Source organism: Pocillopora verrucosa, chromosome 1, assembly GCF_036669915.1.
Source record: "Pocillopora verrucosa isolate sample1 chromosome 1, ASM3666991v2, whole genome shotgun sequence".
NCBI lineage: Eukaryota > Metazoa > Cnidaria > Anthozoa > Scleractinia > Pocilloporidae > Pocillopora > Pocillopora verrucosa.
In genome coordinates, this window is record NC_089312.1 from 23,094,691 (window position 1) to 23,110,757 (window position 16,067).

At 37.9% G+C, this 16,067-nt stretch overlaps 3 protein-coding genes across 4 annotated transcripts; 2 read left to right on the top strand and 1 right to left on the bottom strand.

Annotated features, from left to right (window-relative positions):
* Window positions 1-379: 379 nt before the first annotated feature.
* Window positions 380-4,353, top strand: LOC131796853 (proprotein convertase subtilisin/kexin type 5). 2 transcript variants are annotated; one of them, XM_059114461.2, is made up of 8 exons: window positions 380-573; window positions 690-857; window positions 1,175-1,342; window positions 1,809-1,976; window positions 2,294-2,461; window positions 2,877-3,077; window positions 3,338-3,523; window positions 3,825-4,353. In XM_059114461.2, exons 1-8 carry the CDS (start codon window positions 453-455, stop codon window positions 3,857-3,859), a joined length of 1,215 nt encoding a protein of 404 aa, XP_058970444.2. In that variant the 5' UTR covers window positions 380-452; the 3' UTR covers window positions 3,860-4,353. The 2 variants fall into 2 exon arrangements, with proteins under 2 accessions (XP_058970444.2, XP_058970443.2); XM_059114460.2 differs by having other exon boundaries at window positions 381-573; window positions 2,877-3,080.
* A 2,337-nt stretch (window positions 4,354-6,690) lies between these two features.
* On the top strand, window positions 6,691-9,702 carry LOC131796783 (uncharacterized). Its single transcript, XM_059114382.2, has 2 exons — window positions 6,691-7,158; window positions 8,453-9,702. The coding sequence occupies exons 1-2, from the start codon at window positions 6,946-6,948 to the stop codon at window positions 8,774-8,776; spliced, it is 537 nt and encodes a 178-aa protein (XP_058970365.1). The 5' UTR covers window positions 6,691-6,945; the 3' UTR covers window positions 8,777-9,702.
* Window positions 9,703-10,145: 443 nt separating this feature from the next.
* On the bottom strand, window positions 10,146-16,021 carry LOC131796782 (taurochenodeoxycholic 6 alpha-hydroxylase-like). Its single transcript, XM_059114381.2, has 6 exons — window positions 15,696-16,021; window positions 14,942-15,180; window positions 13,904-14,179; window positions 12,142-12,273; window positions 10,988-11,360; window positions 10,146-10,889 (listed from the first exon to the last, which is right to left on the bottom strand). Exons 1-6 carry the CDS (start codon window positions 15,943-15,945, stop codon window positions 10,663-10,665), a joined length of 1,497 nt encoding a protein of 498 aa, XP_058970364.2. The 5' UTR covers window positions 15,946-16,021; the 3' UTR covers window positions 10,146-10,662.
* Between the last annotated feature and the right edge of the window lie 46 nt (window positions 16,022-16,067).

Sequence of the window (16,067 nt, forward strand, 5' to 3'; positions counted from 1 at the left end):
AAGTTTCAATCAATTTAGGTGCTGTATTTCGTGCACGTTTTTGGGGTTGTAGTCGTCTGTCTGATGAAATTCTCAGAAGAATCATTTCTACAAATTTAGGAAATGATTGGAGACGTGACAAAATAGATCAGATATCTTCACTAATTAAATTATATCCTGCGAGGTTTTTTTATGACGGAAATAATGTTGTGAAAACGTGTGAGCATTTACGAGGGCGTTCAAATCTTTTATGACATCACTAAAGAAAATTTCGCGAAAGGCACGTAACAAAAGGAGATAACCTGCTGTTTTGCGGACGTGAAGAGCCGGTTGACACGTGCGAATTCTATTGTTTCTGGATAATTCGCGTATAAACGAGCTCAAGTAACATGAAATAAAAGGGGTTCTATTTCGTGCTGAAGCATATTAGATCTCCTCGCACTCTTGGATATAACTTCAGCGAGAATATCATTATGAAGGGCGTTTTGGTGGCTTTCTTGCTGTTGGTTGTGCTCCTTTTAGTTACAGTTGATGCCAAAAAGCGTGGAAAAGAGGGATCAAGACGGAAGAATGGGATAAAGCCGGGTATGAAAGGTTAGTTTGAAATCGAACTAAAAATGTATTGTTTTATTGCATGTTACGTAATTTCAATCACAGAAATCCTTCCTCAATCGAAGTTGATTTTCCTCACTCTTATTTGTATTTTGTAGAATTAACATGCCCCAGGAACTGTTCAGACTGTGAAGAGGGGATATGTCTAGAATGCGACGACGGTTTTGCTCTTAAAACGTTTCGCAACAACAGAACAGGGTGTATACCGTGTGGCCGACGTCTTAAAATGAAGGATCCTGCTTCATTCCTCCAACAATGCGTCAACGGTAGGTTTAAAAATGGGTCGTTAATAGCCAAATCTGACCATTCTACATTTATTACTCGACAGGTAGTTTCTTTGAAAGATCCGTTACTGTAACGGTATACTTGTAACGATATACTTTACCTCAACATACATCCTATATGATTACATATATCTTTCCTCAAAAAACGCCTTGAGCAGACGCGCACGTCCCAAACACTTATTTGCACTTTTCTACACTTGTCTGTGCCGATAATTCACCTTGATATATCGATCACTTTATAGTACATCCCGGGAATACGTTGCTTTAATATTTTGCATTATATGTTCTTATTTACTCAGATTGTTCCAGAAACTGTTCAGCTTGTGATAATGGTAGCTGCCAAATGTGCGACCCTGGATTCTTCAAAGTTCAAACGAGACTTTTAAAAAGAACGGTTTGTGTTCCTTGCGGTCCTCGAATGAAAAGAAATTGGCCGGACGTTTTCGTGAGGGAATGTAAAGAGTCCGGTAAGTAGATCACTTAGTTTCAGATGAGGTCATAGTCTAGAGCGATCTTCGCAACCCTTTTTTTTCACCCCATATAACCTGAGCAGGGTTCACGTATGTTCTGTGGTGTATTCCTCGAAACAAGGTTTTAACTGTGGGCCTAGATTTTTTACCGTTCGTGCCAAAGTCTTCGATGTAAGTGAAGGATCGCTATTTTTACTTGACTAGATAAATATAGTAGACTTTGCCACCTAGCTTGGTGTAAGCTGTTGAAACTACGAGAAGCTAATAAGAACACAAAAGCACACGATTGCTTTTTTGAAATGATTTTTTTGCACCGTGCTAATCTTCCTGTTGAATTCAAAGTATTGGTTTTGAAGCAAAGGAAAAATGCAAAAAAGAGCCAAAACAAAGATGGATTAGATCAGAATGGATTACGAATGACGAACCGAGGTTGATTTTCCTCACTCTTGTTTATATTTTGTAGAATTAACATGCCCCAGGAACTGTTCAGACTGTGAAGAGGGGATATGTCTTGAGTGCGACGACGGTTTTGCTCTTAAAACGTTTCGCAACAATAGAACAGGGTGCATACCGTGTGGCCGACGTCTTAAAATGAAGGATCCTGCTTCATTCCTCCAACAATGCATCAACGGTATGTTTAAAAATCGGTCGTTAATAGCCAAAATCTGACCATTCTACATTTATTACTCGACAGATAGTTTTTTTGAAAGACCCGTTACTGTAACGGTATACTTGCAACGATATACTTTATCTCAACATACATCCATATGATTAAATATATATTTCCCCAAAAAACGCCTTGAGCAGACGCGCACGTCCCAAACACTTATCTGCACTTTTCTACACGTGTCTGAGCCGATAATTCACTTTGATATGTTGATAACTTTAATGTACATCCAGGGAATACGTTGATTTAATATTTTGCATTATATGTTCTTATTTACTCAGATTGTTCCAGAAACTGTTCAGTTTGTGATAATGGTAACTGCCAAATGTGCGACCCTGGATTCTTAAAAGTTCAAACGAGACTTTTAAAAAGAACAGTCTGTGTTCCTTGCGGTCCTCGAATGAAAAGAAATTGGCCGGACGTTTTCGTGAAAGAATGTACAGAGTCCGGTAAGTATGTCATATAGTTTCAAATGAGTTCATGGTCTAGAGCGATCCTCGCAAGCTTTTTTTACCCTATATGACCTGAACAGGGTTCACGCATGCTCTGTGGCGTAAGCCAAGAAACAAAAGCTGCAGGTTTTACCTATGGACCTAAATTTTTGACCGTTCGCGCCAAAGTCTTCGATGTAAGTAAAGAATCGCTATTTGTACTCGACTAGAGAAATATAGCAAATATTGGCCACCTAGCTTGTTAAATGACTTTTTTGCGCCGTGCTAATCTACTTGTTGAATCCAAAGTATTGGTTTTGAGGTAAAGGAAAAATGCAATAAAGAGCCAAAAGAAAAATGGATTAGATCAGAATGGATTGCAAATGGCAAACCCAGGCAGACGAGTGAGGTGTACTTTCTTTGGACTCCGTAGGTTGTGGACGAGGATGCGCTAACTGTACCTCCCCTGGCCTTTGCTCCGAATGTGAAGGAGACCAGAAGCTTTTTACACCACCAGGCAGTAACATCACAAGATGTGTTCGCAGATGTCCGCTATTTTACAAGCTGGAGAAGGGCGCGTCACCTCCAACATGCGAATTCCAGCATAAGAGAGGAAAACCAAACAGACAGAACGGTAGTAAGTGATTGTTTCAGATTGTCGATTTGAGTGAAGAGATCAAGAGAATATTATATACTTTTGATGGTTCTACTGTACTTGTCAGATTTGTAAATCAATAAAAATATCTTCTGGGTAAGTTCATGTAGCTTATCAGCACTACTGGTATTCGACAGCACTGCGAAGGAATGCCAGAACCTCTGCGTAAACTCAGCTGACTGTTAGTTTCTTCAAATATGCACATCCATTTAAGCGTGTTCTCTTTTTTCATCCTTTAGAGTGTGGAAGAGGCTGCGAGCAATGTACAGAAGAAGGAGTTTGTGAGAAGTGCTTTAAAGAATTGCAATTTTTAAAACTACGCGATCGCACAATTTGCGTCCGAAAATGTCCATCAACTTTAAGAAAATATTTCGACCCAGAAACTAACAAAATGATCTGCGGGAATCTGCGCCGTGGCAAAAAAGGTAACTGAGCAAAATGATAGTTCAGTTTCTTCGTTTTTTTTCCTTATTACGAAAAAGTCGTTGATGGCCAAAATATGAAAACTCGTAGGAAATTGGTCGATGTAAAGCCATTTCCATGCAGGTGTCATCCCATAGACAACACAACCAGTTCGCTTGGATCCAGTTTTAAAACTGACATAAAAATTATTTTTCAATTTTCTTTTGTCTTACACTCTATTTGTTTTGTTTCTTTGAATGCATTGTCCATCACTAAGGCTACACACAAAACCTAATTATTCCCGTTCTTTTACTTTATTCTTAGGAGGAAGAAAGAATCCTTTGCTGTCCGACATTTAAAAGGCAGGCCTTTTGGTCCTGTATACTTTTTTCTAAGGGTGTTTTTATCAAGATGGTAAAACTAATTTAACATTTTCCTAACTGACAAAAGCTGCCAGGCAAATGTCGTTGGAGGTCTTGGCTACTAACAGAAAGAAGTTGGCATAAAGTTAAAGTGAAGCAAAATTACAGCCCCCTCACTTGTTGTTTTAGTTTGATCGAAATAAAACTCTCAACTACAAGGTTTAAATATACTGATTACATCCTAGCTAAAGAGGTATTTTTTTTCTAGAGTTAATGTAATTTCTACTCACTTGTTAATTTTTCTACAATACGCATTCCTGCAAGAGAATTGTCTAAAATTTGTTGACATTTGAGTATCTTATAAACCACATCAACTAAAGATACATGTGAGTACTGCAGGTGATATATAAGGTGACGAACAACACACTGTAACTAAGTTTTTCTATGTTTGTACCATATTAACAGCCAAATAAATCATATGAATAGCTGAATGCAGTTGTGTTGGTTAGCAATACCCATAACTACCTATAGCAACATTATTTGAGAGTTTTCTGAGGTCACCCTCGCTGGTCACGTTATAAAGACGATAGCGTGAGTCAAATAATTAACGCAAGTTTGGTGAATCCTACCCTGTAACCACTTCGAAACTTCTCCTACTGGCCTTTCCATGAGTTAAAAATTCCACCTGGGAACGACGGAAAAGAAATACGCTATTCTCTTCGAGAAATTATCCGTATCCACTCAAGCATCTGAACCGTTCGGTGAAGAATCTATTATTCAATTTTGTAAACTACGTAGTGGCTGGTAGTGGGCAGTGGGCACAGTCCATGCAAAGCTGTAGTCCACTGTCCAAAGAAACTTAGCCGCTTCCAGCATATTTCCTACCCCGTCTTTACCATAGAAATTCCATCCAGTCAACATTTGGTGGGTCATAACTGTTAAATATCCTGACCAAATCATAACAGTTTAATAGGATTCTTCTCTTGCGGCAAATGATGTCCGGTGTAATCGTTCTTTAGCACTCTGTTTGGCTGTCGTTCCAGTGTTGTTTTAATGTCATTGAGCGGTTGTCTTGTGCAGACGATAGTTATGATCCAGAATACCACAAACAGGAAAAACAAAAGCGCAGAAATATCAATCGCCGTCGCTAATTCAAGAGCGACCATGTTGACAGACGAAGAACGTCCTAATATGTAGGAGCGGCTACCAAGCTCTCACTTTTGCGTGACTGAAAGTAAGCTTACACGACCATACGATTTGTGAACAAAGTGAACATAATACTGACGATGACTAAATATATTTTTTTAGGTAACGTCTTGTAAGAGATATTTAAAAGTATTATCCTGATCTCAAATTTGAAGAACGAAATGGATATCTTAGAGAATTTTCTGTGAGATCCATTTAGCATCACCATAACAACGGAAACTGTAACGCAAGTGTAACATGCCAGTGTCTTATTTGTTATCAAGATAGGTCGTCGTTCGTCATTTCAACGCCAAACGCTCTACGGGAATCGTGTGACAGGTCCAATGCAATGAGCGGCCTTTCTAACTCATCTATTCCCCGTTTATAAGCTACATCTTGGCCGTTTTAACATGGGACTTGGCCATGGATCGTCAAGAAGAACCGAGGTCTATAAGACGAAGAATTATGCGCAACAGCATATTCATTTTTGTCGGATTTGTTTTGATTGTTCTCTGTTTCGTTTTCTTGGGAATCGCACAGCAGCGCCAACATATAACCTCAGGACACTGTAGCGACTGTAACAGCAAAAAAACTCCCAAGATATTTCGACTTCTAGCCGCGATTTGTTTTGTAGTTGGCTCGACAATAATGACAATTTTTTGGTGGCACATCAGAGCGATGAGAAGTTCTTTGATAATGCGCCAAAGACACATCGACTTGGAAGGATTATTAGCAAACCACAATCAAACAGGTAGAAGAACATGCAGAGCATCTCTTGGAAAGAGAAACTGCGGTTGAAAACTTATACAAACGGTTGTGGATGTTGGAGAACGTGACGAAAATCACACTTGCTTAATTTGGAACGTAACAGATGTCAACCATCCAATTGGTTATTAACTAATGTATGCATGCTTGCATATATTTCGATGTGGATATTATAAAAATGTCTCACAAGCTTGTTTACTTTGGTTTAGACCTTTAAGATCAAGCATTGGGAGTTCTCAGTGTATCTCCGTAACACAAGTAGAGCATCCGAACGCGAAATTATAAATGGCTTGTACTGTAATCCTTACAGAATTTCCATTTACTTGCTTTGTCCTATTTGCGAGACAAATATGCGATTTTCTTCTCTGAGCTGTAAATGTTTTTAGCCGTAAGGTGTTTGTTGATTATTTCTCCGTGGAAAAAGAGTTCTCGTTTTTCGGGGGCATAAAGACAATAGGCAGATCATGGGGAAATATTTAGCGAAATAATTTTTTTTAACGAATTAGCTATGTTCGTCGCGAAAGTTAAATTTTTTTTGAGGCGAATTTTTGTTCAGTTGCTCTGAAGGACAAGTAAACACATACACACAAAAGAAAAATTGGAATTTTGCGATTAAACCTCGAAAACAAAGAAATAAACTTATATTTGTGGTTGATTTATATTGTAAGATATTAAAATTATTATACCTGATTTGAGGTTTTTTTTTTTTTTTTTAATCGTTTGCTTATTTTCTATTGATTCATTGATATTTCCTCACCATTGCACGAATCTTGTAAGACAGAAGCACGTTCTCTCGAATGCCCGTGCGCGGATCTCGCGGGATTCTTGTTCTCCCCGCCGATCGAGCGCGACATGATATAAATAGGTTTCAAATTTCAAGGACGCCAGACAGGAATTTTCCATGCTCTGGCGCGTTCGACTCGCCACGAACATTTGTGTCTTTTAAAAACGATATCATTCTCTTGGATCCATCTTCCAGGCCAATGGAATCTGACCAATGATTTCCTGTCAACTACGAAAATTCAAATCGTCTTTTGGATGAACTAATGGATATGGAAATTCGCGATCAGAACTCTTAAATTATCAATAGGGACGAAAGACGTAGAAATTACGCGAACATTTCAACGTGAAAAATGATTTTAGCGGATGGGACACTAGCCATTTACATTGCGGCTGGCTTAGCTGGATTTCTCGTACTACTGTGGTGTTGTGCTTTATGCGTTTGCAAGGGCCCTTGTCGGTCACTCAACGAACCAGTGAAATCACCTTTCGAAATGCATATGGACCCTGCGTCCAGAGACACCGCATTACGAAACAAGTATGAAGCGTATCATTATCATCTGATGGTAAGTCATGGAACATTTTAACTGTCTCAGTGTTTATTTCTCTTAAAACATTTCATAGAAATATATTTTTTTTCGAAACGAGAAGACATTTGCGTTCGTACTCCAGAGACCAGCGCGAGAAGCCAATTCATGCTGTTTATTTTATCTGATAACATTTTAACTTATTCTCTCAGCGTGATGTTATGATAGACAATATTCTTAGACACGATAAATGCAAATTTGTGTTGAACACGGCATATCATATAGTCATTTCTTTCCAGAGAAAAAGTCGATAAAGAAAACGCTTTTACATATGAACTAGCAACATAAAATCAAAACCTTGCATGCAAATAATTATTCTAAAAAGTCTCAGCGACGACAAGAAGAGCTTTGAACTTTCATGAAAATAGACAGCGCCGGGGGCTCATTTTTCAGCTTCGATTGCAATATAAGCGTAACGTCGCGCTTAAAACTTGCTCCATGTATTCAGAAATCATTAAGATGTAAATTAGATATTTAGCGGGCAGGGAAGGTTCGAGTTCCGGAAGCAAAGTCACTGAAAGAGACGGAAAGGTATTTTGTATTTAGTCAAGAATAATTTGCTCCATCAACCTGGCGAAAATGTATGATTTAGGAAAAATGCAGTCACAGTTATGGACATCCAATAGCTGGTTACTCTCGCCAAAACATACAACGAATTATTTGCAGGAATCAGTAGATTGTTGCTTTTTTCCGTGACATACAAATATAAAATACCTAAAATCATCTGTCTGGGAGGCTTAAGGGGTTGAATAACCTTGCATCAGCGATACCTTTTGAATCAGTCAACAATTCCTTATTCCCTCACTAATTAGCCTTCATACAGGCATCCCTTAAACCAACTGATAGGAAATAGTGACGTTGGATGAGCGTTTTTTTCATTTTTTGCCCTAGTTCTTTCGCGTTCAACAATCAATCTACACGAAAAAACTTTAAGAAGGAAGAGTAGGAGAGCATGTAGTGAATGGGGGCGGTTTCCATTTAATTTTTTCAAATATTTTAATTCCACATTTCACGTTCAATCATTGAGGGGCCTTATGATAAGTTATTAGTACATTGCTGACGAGGAAGCAAAAAGAAATATATATAGGATTTTTCAAACGTTTTTAACTTGTTTGATTCCGCATCAGAATACACTGATTATCATTGTAGTTTGATGTGCAGGCATTCTGCGCCATGGAGTACAGTCGAAAACGAATATACAATTTTTTCAAATTCTCAGCCTTAAGAGTGATTTTAGTATTAACATGAGCGAATTATATTAATTTTTCTTTAGACACCAAAAACCCCAACTCAACAGCACCAAGTTAAGTTGCCTATACAATTGGTTCCCACACCAATTTCACAGGGAAGTGGATCACCGATTGCATTTGACTTCGGAGCTGTCTTGAAGATGCAGGCTGCGGACAAGGCGAACGCTAAAACAAGGGATAGTCAAGTCAGGGATCCGCTGATAGATAAAGAACAAGGAGATTCATCGTCTGATTCAAACAACGAGAACGTCGAACTCAAGAAATTGAACACCATTACGGTGGATGTACAAAGCACAGACGACAAAAAATCGGACAAGCCTCTAATACAGGAGGAAAACAACCTTTGAGATTTTATTAACTAACCGTGAAGAAATCATGAACAGTTTCTTCGGTGCTTGTGGTTGAGAAAGTTGTCATCATAGACGAAAAGAAAAGTTTGCTGAAAAAGTGTGATCCATTGGAGAAACAATTCAATTGAGAATGCTAGCTATTGATATTGTTTTACTTATTCTTCGTTAACGTTATCTCGTCCGTGACAAGTATCAATGTTTTAGCGGCTTCGTGCTTGTCATACAGAGAACCCCCAGTTTGAGCGGACAGATCTATTCTAATTCGGTCTAAGAAATTACTCAAGAAATCCTCTTTAAATATTCATGTTTCTGCTTATTTAAATGTGAGGTATATATAAGTGTCTGATGTGTGATCATAATAATGATAAAAAAGAAAATTGTCGCCACAAATTTTACGAGCATGGTGCGATATACTGCTTTTAAATGCGATCCTTGTCATTTTGTCTCTCTTATTTTTCGATCTTGATCACTGTACAGTGAAAATCGTCTGGAACCCTTGAAAGATTGGATTCGCTAATTTTTTACCGCCAAATTGATTTTTTTTTTAAGTTAATGCGCTAATTATCATAGTTTACATTTTGCACCCTCTAAACATGGACTGGTAAATGATGGAAGACTTACTCTTATTTAAGTAAAAATAACAAAACACTTAAAACTCTTTCGCGAATTTTATCACTGGGAAAGAGTCGAATACTTTATCAAGATTAGACTCTTTAGACATGCAATATTGCACACAGTTATGACTGTCCTCCAAATATCATAATTTCCAAGATGTTCGTCAAAAAACACGGAAGTAATCAGCTCCCAAGGGCAGCATTCAAGATTCTTAAATGATGATTACTGCTTGTCTTAAAAATGTAACTGAAATGCAATCTCTAATCAAACTGACTGTAGTACCATGCAAATAAATCACTAAGAAAGTATTTGTAGAGGGATAGATTTCATTGAGTGCATGAGTAAAATAAAGCCGAAATGCTCCTTAGAAACGGAAATCCATAAGATGTTTTCGACTATGAGTCTCAAACACAAAAAGTGAATTTCTGAATGTTCTAAACAATTTTATTACATTTGTGGAAGCTTATTATGATTGATGGTGTCCAGCAAAGCTGGTAGCCTCGCATAATAAAAGTAAGCACCCATACACACATGCATCTGGAAAAGTGCCCACAATCTCAAACGTAATAGCACAGCGTTTTAGATTGTTTTCCAGACATGTTTTCGGTCAAGATTTGGCACACGTTGCGCACTCTACACAAATACTGTAACCATGACTTTTAAATATATGGTTATCAAACTAGTAAAGTATATTTTCCATGTCACCAATAAGAGTAAAAATATCACACATACACGAGCTGTTATTGTTTAAAAAAAAAAAAGTCAAATCTAAACAATATATTTTTCTAATGAAAACATCACACTAACCTTGAGCTAAGCAATGATTGAGTTGTTTTTGTTGAGAGGGTCACTGGTATACACAAAATATGTTTTTGCATGTGTCTTATTCGCTTGCCCCTACTTGACTTACGCAACGATTGATATCGGCTCACGCGCTGGCGCGTGAGGTATTTACGAAAAAAAAAATGCATGAATCGATCAGCAGCTTGGGTAAGAACCGACTCGAACTTGAGTACGTATCGACTCAAACTTAAGTACTGTCTGCATTTAAGGACGAAACGAAAGGGTAGGAAACGACTGGACACCGACGCAAAAATTCTTAAGGTAAACAAGCACAAGAAAAGTGATAAGATTGCAGTTGGTTTTCGTTTCGCATCTGATTGGAAAAGACAGTGGCGCGAGCTATCTGGATCAATCATGGAAAGTAATGAAGAATAACACCGCAATCCTACGTTTATTTCTTCACGAAACAGAAAATTGCTCTGGAATCAGGACCGGGTTGCAAGCCCTATCAGCAATTTAAGTTCCTTTGGACGGACTGTCAGCATTGGCACGGCTTCAACCTTACATTCGGGAGCCTCACTGACCCAAAATTTCTTCATCAAAGTAGCCAATATCACCTTCATCTCCATCAAGGCAAATTTGTATCCAATGCACATGCGCGAACCCACCCCAAATGGAATGTGTGTGTAAGGTTTCACGCCTGTTCGGCCCTCTGAAAAATTAACAAAAAAAACTTAAGGACTTAACAAACCACTCACCACATAGCAACGGTTTAAAAATCTCATTAACTAAGCTGTCCTTAACTCTTACCTTCCTCATCGAATCTTGCGGGATCAAAGTCGTCGGGATTTGGCCAATATTTGGAAGTACGCTGTAATGAATCAATGGGCAAAATCATAACTGTATCCTTGGGAATAAGATATCCCCCGATAGTTATATCTTCAATTGGAGAACGGCCTGTCACGTGAGCAGGGGGGTGGCGCCGCAGCGATTCTTTAATGACTTTTTCAAGGTACATGAGATTTTCAACAGTATCCCATGTCAGCTCAGTACCATCACACAACACAGAGTTTATTTCTTCTCTCAGTTTTGCTTGGATTTCAGGGTTCTTTGCCAGCTCATAGAGGGTCCAAGCAAGAGCGACACTGGTAGTCTCGTGGCCAGCCACCATAAAGGTGAACACCTAAAGGAGAAATTGGAAGAGATTTATAAAGAATGAAATTAATGCCTCGTCGGTCATTGAGAAATATTTCGATTTGGCACAAACGTGAGGTAAGGAAGAAACCCGAGTCCCCGACGACGATTTCAATCTCAAATCTAATACAATGAAGATGCTTCTGAGCCGCAGAAAACTTACAGGGTTTATGCTAGAAATTCAGGCCAAAGAGTGTTCAGTAGGATCCCGTTCTTGTTTACTTTTTTTCAAATTTTGAGAATCCATATTTCAAGAAGGGGGCCCAAGACAGCGGGTATTCCAATATATATTGTTTCAACGTACTTGCAGAGTACAGACAGTGAGAAAAAAAAAAGAGAATGGCAATTGAGACAGTAAGAGGCTTTACTGCCAAGTACATTTTTGAATACTTTATCAAATAACGACCCCTTAAGAAAAGTACTTATGCTGGAAACAATTCTTTGAGCTACTTTGAATGCCTTGTTGTAAGTTTATGCATCAGACACTTTTGTAACGGGATGAGTGACTATATTTAAACAATCTAATGTGTTACCTGGCCCTCCTAAATCTTACCTAAGACATTTAAAGATGAAGTTACTGGGTGGTTCTAAAGCAGAGTCATACAAGTATTCATTCCATTCATTAAATTAACAAAAACAGTGCTGCACAACCAAACCAAATAACAACAAAGAAAAAAAACAAAACAAAATAAACTTTTTTGCTGCAATATAGCCTTAATTTAGAATTTGTTGTTGTTGAAATGATAATTCAAGATATGTAATTTCTGCACCTGACTCCTTAACTCCTCATCATCCATGACTGAATTTGTTTCCTGATCATACATGTCCATCAGAACATCAAGGAGATCTTTTTTCTCTCTCACAATTCCAGCTTTTTTCTCTTTGCGGCGCTCTTTGATCATCTTTTGAAGAGAAAAAAAAACCTGATAAATAAGAAATTTAAACAGTAATCTTTGCTTGACTTGAGTAAGAGAATTAGTCTGACTGAGGAAAAAAATAGGACTGGTTTAGTCATGATCAGGGTCATGCAATTTTCTAACAATTATCTAATACCTGAACAAAGAATTTTAATGTTAATTTCATCGTTGAAAGACCAGTTTGCAAATGCAAGGAGCTATAGTTATACACCAAGTATTTTGCAATATTTTCCATTAAAATAACATAGCAATGAGAGAAAAACATGTTTAACTTATCTACTTTTAAAAATATTTATTACATAATTGAAAAATTAGGGCTTCTAGTGCACCTTAAGTTAGCTAATTCAGAGGTACTAATCAAACTATTTTTGAATCCAGGCAGCAGAAGAGCAACAAACTTATGGTTTCACATTTGGCCATGGTCATGAAAGAAGTAGCCTGTCTGGGTTAGGCCACACAGATAATGCCTGTAAAACTTTTCCTCAAAAAGGTTCTACTGCCCTCTTGGGACTTCCCAAGACAACCTTGTTAAAAAATGTTTTCAATTTGGGGTTTTAAGTCATATGTGAAATTTCATAAGAATTATGATACCTGGATGAAAAGAATCTGTTGGCAAGTCATTTCAAATTGAATTTGGTCACATTGCCTGCAAATGTTCCATTCCCAGAATGCATTCATTGATAATTAGAAATACCACACTTATGCAGGTACCTATCACCTGCAGGCAATCCACAAAGAACCCACAGGCATGCAAGGGATTTGTTGCAAAACTTTGCCAGAGCCTGGGGGATTAGGGTTTTTCAAGAAATACAGATTGAATAATTAAAAACAATTTAAGTAAGAGGCAAAATTTACAAGTACTGTAAAATTAAGAAAAATGCTGTAACATTTGCTGCATAATGACAAATTGAGGAATAATTGTGTCTATAAGTTCTACTTATATCCACTGGGAAGTGATGCAAGAGTTTTTGAAAGAATCTACTCTATGTGCACGGGCATTACTCTTTCCTAAAAATTCACCAGTGTGCTTATTTTACAATGATATGCTATATAGTGTCAGATATACCTAATTTTTTGACTCGATACTTATTCAGTTTGAGTTCCTATCTGATATTGTAAATTTATTTCCTCTGTAACAGTAAACTTGTCCTATTAACAATATTACTAGATTTATAAGTAATTTGTGAATGCTTATGTAATAGTGTTGTTTTACTTCTAACATGCCACCCATTCAAGCTAACTGTGGGTGTATGAAAACCCGTAAATATGAATTCAAGTAATAAAGTGTATGTATGTATGGTACACACTAAGAAAAAATGCCTTCACACATTTTTTAATGGGACTTATTTATGCATCCAACTATGAAGATGATCTGTTACATTTGTTAGTCCATAGAAAATGACCTCTCCCTTGCTCCATAAATAGGATTCAAGACTTTGATTAGAACTGTTTGCTGTCATATGTTACTTCAATTTTATTATTTTATTGGTTCAATCTGATTGATGTAACCCAAATGGCTATAGATAAGCTAAGGTTTACCTAATAAAATTCACCTCCACCTCAAAAAAAAAACTGTAGATAGCAACTCTAAACATTAGAATCTTTATATACTTACATCTAACACTGTGTTGTCAGCTATCTCTTTCGCAGTCTTGATTCTCCTGTTTTCGCTTGTTGGCAGGTACTCAAAAAAGGGAATAAATGTCTTGCCCATGAGTTGTCTAAAACTCATTCCACTAATGACCAAATCCACTGCTTCAGAAACCTTACTCTCCCCTGCCAACACAGTGTTGAAGTTATAACCAAATGCAGATTGACCAATCACATCCAGGGTTAAATGTGTCAAATCATCATGAACTTCAACAGGATCTTTCAGCTTGGTGGACCATAGCTGGAAGCAGAATAAAATCACATGTAAGTTCCAGGACAATTTGGTTATATTGATAGAAAGGCTTCATGGCTATGAGCCAATTTCATTTGTGTGTAACAAGAATGTCCTCTTGATAAATCATTTATATACCATGTACATATTTGTCACTGGACAACCATGAAAACCAGAACTACCTGTCTCATGGATTGGGAAGTTGGCTACTCAACCAGCAACCCTGCTCCTTAGAGGGCATGGAGGGTGAAACTGGGCATCCTAACAGAACTAAAAACAATATTTGTCTTATGGTCTGTGGTGGACCCTTCCCAGTTACACAGGGTGAGACTGGACCTCCTGGTAAACGATCAACACATCTGTCAAAAGGTCTATGATGAATTTTTGCTAGTCAGTGCATTGTGACATACACTACACAAAGAACAGAGATAAGCAAACCTATCATCTGGTCAGTCACTGCAACAGATATGGGAGTAAGTTTGTCTAGGCCTGTCCTTGCCACTGATAACACCTCTATCTGCCAAGAATGTGCTGCTAGTCCAGCAAAAGCTGGAAGTACTTAAAAACTTTGCAAGCAGTTTCATAAAATGGTCAGTCAGAAAACTTGTATGGAGGAATCTGGCCATACCTAAATGAAACAGTCATTGTTGCCCCTGACTAACTGCTGTGATGGCATATTTGTCAAAAGAATCTAGAAACAAAGTGGCCATTAATGATTAAAATTAAAAGCCTATTAACTTGTTGAGAATATATTTTTGCTTAATCACTCACCTTAACAAGGTTATCAACATTTTCTTTGAAGATTCCCAAAAATCCTTTCAAGTATTTGGAAGTGAATGCAGGCCCAATCATTCTTTTCTGTCTAGCATGCGCCTTGCCATTTGATGCAAACAAGCCAGCACTTATACTAGGAATATTTCTTGCGACAAAGTCAGGTCTGTAAAATTTATGGCTATTGCTTGCCACAAACTTGATGAGCTCAGGATCAGCTATATACAGTAAACAGCCACCTACAGTTGTCAAAAAAACAAGAGATAAATTTTATCTTAATTCTTAATATATTTTTCTCATGATGCTGCCTTACTCCTGATGTAGATGGCTGTCACCACCACAAACTGCAAGGATTGGTTGGTTTCACCAACTGTGCATAGCCTCTTATTTCAATCTCTCATGAAGCCTTTTTCCCGTGAATTGTTCTTCTCCTTGATAGTGATGTAGCGGTACTCTGCACTGCCTATAGGTAAATGATCAATTAAAGTATATTGACCTTCTTAAGTGGAACCTGTTATTAGCAGTCTGCATAAGCGCGCCCACTCAGCAATCTCCGGGTGACCCAGGGGATGACCACAGATCACAGATCATATTTAGGATGCATTTCGACCACGGCGTCGGGAACTTAAGTCTCAAATATCACCTCGAACAGTGTGCGTGATTCCGGTATGCATGATTAAATTATTTATACACGCACAGAAGTTTGGTGATGCATCACATAACTCAGCAGCCTCTTATATTTTAAATTACCTACCTTTCCCTACTGCATAACCTTGATGAGAAACGAACATCGGTCCATACTTTTCACTCCAAGAGCGTAGCACCTCCAGTTGATTAGATCGGAGAAAAGTGAAAACATGGCCGATTAACGGCCATCTGCCTGGAGGACTTGGAATCTTCTGTAGCGGAGACATCTTTTCTTCCACGAATTTATAAGCAAGCCATACTATCACAGCTGCGAATGGCAACAGCAAAATAGAGTTGGCAATAAGTGATAACTCCATATTTGAGAGATCGCTTACGCCTTTCTTCGATATTGCTTAAGTGACAATACAATTATTGTAAATTAACATCGCAAACGCACACTACGTCAGTTGGAAACCGAAATATTAGCGCAACTTGCTCA